General features: G+C 37.7%; 1 protein-coding gene across 2 annotated transcripts in view; it reads right to left on the reverse strand.

Annotated features, from left to right (window-relative positions):
* RAB3IP (RAB3A interacting protein) overlaps positions 1 to 8,095 on the reverse strand; it is a 26,790-nt gene that overhangs the window by 8,065 nt on the left and 10,630 nt on the right. For both annotated transcript variants that reach the window (XM_009327552.1, XM_009327551.1), the window contains 3 exons: positions 7,884 to 8,087; positions 2,925 to 3,053; positions 521 to 633 (listed from right to left, as the gene is read on the reverse strand). In XM_009327552.1, the coding sequence (XP_009325827.1) occupies positions 521 to 633; positions 2,925 to 3,053; positions 7,884 to 8,087 (446 nt within the window). The remainder of the gene's footprint in view (positions 1 to 520; positions 634 to 2,924; positions 3,054 to 7,883; positions 8,088 to 8,095) is intronic.

An 8,095-nucleotide genomic window follows, 5' to 3' on the forward strand; every position in this document is an offset into this window, starting at 1 on the left:
GGCTCCTGCTCAAATTCAGGCGATTTACTCTATATATCTCCTCTCAAATCCTTCAGTTACCTTTGTCAGTGTGCTATGTATGTCCTAAATTTCTTATGCCACAAGTACTCCAGATGTCTGATATTCAGCCTGTACTACTTCAATACTTATTTCTTTCATGATGCTTTCCAGGTGATAGCCCCTAGTTCAGAAGCATCTGTTTTAAGTATTAGGATTGTCTTCTCCAAAGAAGTCAATGTTACTTTTGCAGTCAATGCATCTAAGTGAAGTAAACAGCTCTCCCAAAAAGGGAATTTGTCTTAAAGGTTTGTTCTATATTAGTCTTTTTTAAAGTTTAATTTATTAGTTGCTTACTTTCCCCATAAAATTTTCTAACAGCACTCTTGAAGTCTTAGATTTTAGGAAATAAAGTTTAAGATACACAAATTTGACTGAGGTGAGCAGTTGATAGGCGTTTTCTCAACCCAAGAGTTATCTCAAATGAGTCAAGATTTCCCCTCTGTCTGTTAGCTTAACATACTTTGGTCCCCCACATTCAACTGCAGAAGCTTTCACAAATCGAACAGGTTGCAAGCCAACAGGTTCAATGCTCAGAGTGTTGTTTTCAACAGCTTCCAGAACAGCTGAGGCCAACTGCAAGAGAAATTTAGAAAGCAGTTAAAAACAGCTCTGTGTTATCCATTGCCTCAAAGCAGTGACATATTTCTTCTTCTGTGAAGTTAGGAACACCGAAAAAAATCAACTCACCAAACAAATTCAATTACATATGAGATTTTGCTTTCATCGTGAACAAGAGGTCCCACTTCCAGGCTCCTGTTTAAATTCTGCCCTCCAAATAACCCTGCTCTCCCTGAGGCAAGATAACTACCTTTACAGCCAGGAATGTAGTCAAGCATGTTTAAAATGCTAACTGTATTTTCAGTCATTCCTCATAAGCCCAAGTAGCACATAGATTTGTACATGCAGTGTTCTTGTCAGAGACTGGATATGGCAGAAACTTTGTTCATTTAAAAAAACTGCTCTAATTTTATTGTGTTCTATGGAAACACAAAATAATGCAGCATGCTTCCTTATCTTGCAAAAAACAAGTAAATATTATGTCACTGTTTTTCAGCCAAAAATAGCTTTAGAAAGGTTCAAACAAGTAAGACTGAACAATATATAGAAAAGTCAACATAATATATGGAAAAGCCAGTTGCAACTTTCAAACACTAGTCTAGTTAAAACATCAATTTCATGAAACAAAGTGCAACTTTGCTCAGGCTTTTTATGTTAATTCTTTATAAACATCCAATCATAAGACACTAGAAATACGCTCATTTTGCTTGATTGGACTCAACACTTGCCCAAGACTACTGTTTAAGTATGGACAAGTAATAGCCATTACTTGATTTAAAAAAAGGTGCAATTTATGTTATTAGTGAAATAATTCTGTGCCAAGTTTCCTTCCTGAGTAATAATGATATTTTTCTATTGTACTTTGAATATTTTAAAGACAGAATGTTACTATTAAAGTAGTTCATATGAAATACTCTTTCTCTGCCATCTCCCAAAAGCAAAACACTACACATACACAAGAGGCTATTGAGAGTTAATGTAACACTTCAACCATTCAGATAACTGCATTTCCAATTATTCTAAAACACAATACATGTGTAGTTTGTTTGGTTTAACTGCATGTTAGTTTATCGATATTCAAGTGAAAACAGAAGGTGGTCACTATGCACAGCATCTGGAAACAACAACTGATTTAACTGACAAGTGCTAGAAGCCTCATTCTTTCCTTAAGAGGAAATACAAATCTACAGTAATTATATCACCACTGAAGCAGAAAAAACACAAAATGAAGTTGCTGGGAAAGACAGCGGGATGGCCTACTTACACATACTGCAGAAGCAATTTAATTCCCATAGTAACCAAGTAAACTTTTTAGTGGGAGACGTTCATATGATGCTGTACACCAACCATAATGAACTGGTATACAACTAACTAAAAGATCATGCGTGCTTATGGCCAGCAAGTACCAGTAGATGAAAAGCACGGGAAAAGAACGTAACACCACATGAAAACAACAGATAAACATTATGAAGTAAATACAGCATTTTCCATGTAAGGTGTTTAATTTTATTGGGGAACAAAAATATCAAGTCTGAGGGCTTTAAAATTTGTTATTCTTATTTCAATAAAGATCTAAGAATATGGTCCCTTCCCCCTAGAGACTGATACCACAACTACAGCCTGTAAATGCTGCTTAAGAACAAAAACTAAGTAAAGAGTTGGAGCTGGAATCAGTTCCATGTTATTCCCAGGATGGGTAAAACTCCAGTCTTTCCTCTGTATGGGAGAGCATGAGGGCGTAACACCAGGAAAAAAAAGTCTCATAATTAATTTCATCTAAAACCACATTCCCAAACTGCCCCTATTGAATCATATCAAATCCCAAAGTCTAATTCTGTAACTCAAACCTCTCTTCAAGAAAATACCTAGATTGTGCTTGCAGCCTGCTCCAACTGATATGAGAGAAAACTGGTCCACAAAATTAAATACATTGGTCTCTACTGCCCCCTACATAAACAAGAGACAGTGACAGGACACTATTTCTACAAAACAGTATCTTTGAAATATTAGGAAAAAACCCACCATCCATTCCTACAAACATCAGATTCTGCCAGATAGGAGTAACATCTGAAGGAGTAGACCTAAAAAGGCCATATCTGGAATAGCATAAATGAAATAGTGAAGAAAAAAAAAGATCATTTCAATACTCCAGACTAAACTTCAGCACTTCACTGTAAAATGTCACACTCTAATGAAACAAAAATGGTTAAACTTCATATGAAAACATTGTTAAGACAGTCTATTGGCTTCATGTAACATGTTTAAGGGAAAAGCATCAGTGACCACATTTAGACTATTTCCATTACCTCACTTTTTGAGAAGGTTAAACACGGAAAAATATCTTCCCGATAAATTTTATCCAAGAAAGGACATGTTCTGTCCATAGTAGGCTCATCCTTCCAAGATCTGAATTCATTGTACAAAGATAGGTCAGCCTAGAACACACACAAAGATTTACATATTTTAGTACTGCAATTATCACAGTAGTGTCTATCATTTGCGAATATCGATAAATAGCGAGGTAAATAACAAGCATTAAAACTAAATGCTTTCCATTGCACTGTGAAAGGATGCGATCATACCCTAGCTTCTTAAATCCACTTTCCTAAGACTGCAAATATAAGCAAATCAAAACATACCATTTTCAAGACACAGAGGTAATGCATTCACCGGTCACCACACCACCAGGGACAAGCTAATTACCTCTCCCCCATTTCCTAAGCTTCCAGGATAGCTTTGAAAAACTTAACTGATTGTTTAACAGAAAAAAAGCAAAAAAAAAATTTTCTTCTTGATGCATCTTCATTACAGTATTTTAGTCCATCTCCATTTCTGTGCATTAAAGAAAAGCAGAGAAATCTAAAGAAAAGCATATAAATCATATGCTTATATGTTCACCCTGCATCTGAATATAACACACTGCTATCCAAATGCTAGAAAAAAATAGACATTTAACACACTAAATATACTAACACAGGAAAACAGGAATTCAATATACAAATCAATTAAAACTATACTCTTATTCTTCATTTTTCATCTTTATGCCCAAACTCTCTCCTACACCATGCTACAACAGGAAGGCAAGGATATTCACTGGGCATGATTTATGAGCCTGCTCCCCCACAGCTCCTCCAGTCAATGGAGAAATACTAAAACAACCCATTAAATCATGCTAGAAGTAAGCATGATCTGTGTTAGGAAGAGATGGTTTTATCTGCTTTGAAACCACCTTGTTTTGTCATCTCCATGTTGAGATCAGTTTAGCAGTGGGAAGGCACCTGTCCAGTCTGGCATTCAGGAGACTGGTACTAGGTCGCTATTAAAATCTATGTTCGTGTTATGGGACACCCTGTCCCATGGGCTGGCTACCCACTAACAGCTGGAGCACACTGAGGTACTCCCAGAGCACATCTTCTGGTTTAGGGTTACTTGAGAAGGATTCTGTTCACAGGCACCAACGCTGCTCCAAGACATTAACCAAGCAGAGTGGGGATGAGTGCTTCTGACGCATACTCCTAATCCAATGCAAAAGACTAATGCCAGTCCCCAGTGGGATATGCAACACCATCCTGCTTCTCAGATGCAACACCATCCTCAGACTGGTTTTGACAGCACCTTTCCCCTCCGACTGGTTGTTAAATCCCTTTCTTGTACTATAGCAGACCTATACTCCTAAAACCCAAACCTAGGGCTATAGGAAAGAATGTACGCTGCAGGCCAAAGATAAGCCAGGATGTGATTTTAAAATTTTGTAATATTAAAAACAAATAATATAGATGAGATACTGAAAGTGGGAAAACAGTGTATGCTAAAAATTAAAGTAATTAATTTTTAATCCTATTAAAAAGATCAGTACACTGCTTTGAACCAACCTCTTTCAGTCTTTTGTTCTTTTCCCATGCATTACCCCTTCTCTGAGCTCCCAGCACTTCACCATTCTTTTAAAAACATATATATTTTGGGGAGTTCTTTTGTAAAAAAAAAGGGGGGGGGGGTGTGTTTCTTGAAAAGGAACCTACAAAAATTAAGCTGGCAAATTTGTTTTCCATTAGAGCTACTTGCCTTACACTCAGGTAAAACCAGGAACAACCATCTTAATTAAGCTAGTCCATAAATGTGCTGGTTGCTAAGCCACCAACCTCATCGTACAAATGAAATTCAATAGGTATAACTTGCTCCCTAAAGGTGCGTTTCCCATACCTTAAAACCCATCTCAGGTCTGGCTTTAAAACAAATACAATCAAGAGATAGCAGCAGAAAAAAGGCCATTTTTGATTTGTACTATATGATTCTAAAAACTAAGATGCATTTCTTATTAACTCGGTTATTTTCTAGATTTAAGTCAATTTCACCCAAACCTGCAATTTATAAAGAAGCTGTCTTGAAAAAACTGCTCAGTGAATATAGCTTGATGCTCTTCCTTTCCAATCTACACTGCGTGCTACATGTGTATTTCTTCCCTGCCTTTATTTGCACTTTCACTAGATCAACGTTTTGATTACCTGCAATTAAATATACAGCCAATTGTAATAATAATTCTAGTTAAATTTTTAATGCTTTCATTTTACAGTAAAATACAACATCAGAGAAACATTTCAGCTCTTTCAACACGGATGCATTTATCAGCATTTACGCTGAGTGGATGCTACCTGCCTGCCTAAGATCCAGGCAGCTATTCAGCTTGCCTAAATCCTGTTAAATACCTAAATTAGACATGTCTATTATCCTAGAGGTTACTCCCACATGCTAGGAAGTATTTCTCTGGGCACCTTTCTGGCTCCACTGCAATTTAGGGTAGACAGCCAGCCACTCTAACTCTGTCTACACTCTACGAAGAAAGCTGGGAGTTGACATGTATTTACACCCAGCTCCATCCAACATCTCGAAATGCCCATCTCTGGGTGGTAGACTCTCCATAAGGGTCCAAAGCTATATTCCCCACACCACAAGGCCACTATGTATCCCTGAGTAAGGGTACTCCCAGCCCCCCTTTTGAAGCCCAGTCACTCAAAATCAGAAGAACGACATGCAAAGGGTAACCTAACTCAGTGGCAAGAACATTTAGCAAGAAGGGGGCAGAACTAGGGTTTCGGACCCAGCTCCCAGAAATGCAGAAACATTTACCTTAGACCAACAATAAACAAAAGTAGTAAACAAAACCACAAAGCACTGGATAACGAAAGCAGTAGGGAAGGCAGATCTCCCCTGCTTAAAACAATGTCCTAACCACCTTGGCAGATGCAGTCTTGCTTTCTTCACCCCATGTTGCACTCCATTAAATATTCCTGCTCAGAAGAGAGATAGAAAGACTCAAGTCCCAGTGGGCGGAAAATCCATGTTATTTCTTACTGACTCCCTGGGCTGTCACTGGAAGAAACAGTCACCTGTTTTGAGCAGCCTCGATCAGCCTCCTTACGCAGCCAAGAGAAGGGAGACTGAACTAAAGAAAAATGTCAGGCAGATTGGACCTTCTGCAGCACATCCTTCACATTCACCACTTTCTCTCCACAAGAAATTGAGGCAAAACAGATATCTCCCCTCTCCTGCCCTTGCCTGACACTTAAAAATTTCATTGAAGTCATGACTTCAGTGTGATGCTTACGAAGCAATTGGATTCCACCCCAGCTCTCCCCTTTCGTTTGCATCTTTCTGAAGAGCAACAAGGATTCAGTTTTAATAAGTAAAACATCCTGGATGCCACTGAAAGTGCGCAGGCAGGATGTAAAGCTTGGTTTTTTTTAAAGCCCAAGTATGAAACAGAAACTGGAAAATGCCTTTATTTTCTAGATTTATAGTAGAAAGGTGTATAGTATAAAGGCACTTGATGACTGGCGAAACAAAGTACAAAAATGGCCACCATGAATGACATTACAGTTCCAGTTAGCCTGTTACCCCTCTGACAATGGCCAGCAGTCACAGAGCTGGCTGCAGAGCAGTACGAGAGGAAAGACAGTGACGTGTCTTCATTTCACAGCCTAGCAATCTGTAGTTAAAGCAGCTTCCTAAGCCAAATGTCATATCTATCTTCTATATACCTTGACAGGCTTTTCTTTTGTCACTTTGCATGACTACAGTTTGAACACATTCATATTTTTAATCTTGCTACCTCGTGACAATGAGTTGTAAAGTTTCATTGTATGCTGACTGAAAATTATTTTCCTTTTAGCTTCCAGAGTTTTCTTATTACAAGAAATCATTAATATCTGTTCACCATTCATCTTCCCTATATCACCTGTGATTGTATAGATTTTTGTTTTGCCTCAAGTGTCTCTCTACACAGAAATACTTCCATAGGTTTGACCATCTATGTCACACTTCCTCATATTTTCATTATGTACTTTCTGAGATGAAGATATCATAGCTGCATGCATGGACATACACATTTACTACATGTTTATACAGCAGTATACTTTTTCTTTTGCTATTTATTCCTTTCCTAACAACTTCTAAGGCTCTGTGGGTCTTTGACCACCACTGAGCACTGAGATGGTGTTCTCAGAGAATTATCCACGAGTACACTACTTTTTTTTTCCAGAACAATGTAGCTATTTCTAAGTCCACAACTGCATGTCTGCTGGCGTTGGATTTTTTCCTAGATGCCTCATTTGTCATTTACTGATTTTGAATTTCATCTGCTGTTCTATGAACCACTCAGTATCGTAAGATCCTTCTCTTCAGTCACTTTGCAACTACCATTCCAAGGACTCAAGCACCAACCTGTTGCCTCATTATTTTCCCATTTTCAGTTACATGAGTAGATTTAAAAAAAAAAAAATTTCAATCACAGGCCCCTCTGGCACTCCACTGGTAACTCTCCTCTTGTTCTCTAATTAATCACTGGTTCCGTCTTTTTCCTGGCCTCTTTCACCCATTATTGATCTATAAAATGACTCTTCCTCTTTGCTATGACAGTTTATGAAACATTTATGAAAGTTTATGAACTTTTGGTGATGACTTTGTAAAAAGCCACCAGGACTTATCATTCAGTTACACTGTATTTTTCTTTTTTTTTTTTAATTCCCATCTTTAAATTATTGATTCCAATTTCAAATCTTTCCTCATTTTCCCTTAATGATTTAAAGGTAAACAAGACTTGCAAAAATCACCACCTATTGTTATGTAAGAAAAAACTTCTTTCATTAATGAAAAATATCTCTAAAATAGTCAGTATTACATGAAGAAGATTCAATATATACTAGATGTACTGTGAGTAAAAATAATAAAGCCACTTATCAGCAAAAAGAGGACAATCCTTGTACTGTTACCTCTTTACAGTCTTTTATAATTGGCTGCATCATGGTAAGGTCCTGATGACTGCCACCCATAGCACTGCTTGTACTCTTGTTTCTTGCATGGCCTTTCTTAAAAGGAGTTTTTCCAGTAGCCTGAAACTCCTTAGTTGGAGATGTCGGTGAAGTAGACAGTACTAGTGTTTTCAACGCTGCTACTTCAGCCTGGAGGACATCGATCTTGGGGC

This window comes from Pygoscelis adeliae, unplaced genomic scaffold, assembly GCF_000699105.1.
Source record: "Pygoscelis adeliae isolate BGI_AS28 unplaced genomic scaffold, ASM69910v1 Scaffold113, whole genome shotgun sequence".
Classification (NCBI taxonomy): domain Eukaryota; kingdom Metazoa; phylum Chordata; class Aves; order Sphenisciformes; family Spheniscidae; genus Pygoscelis; species Pygoscelis adeliae.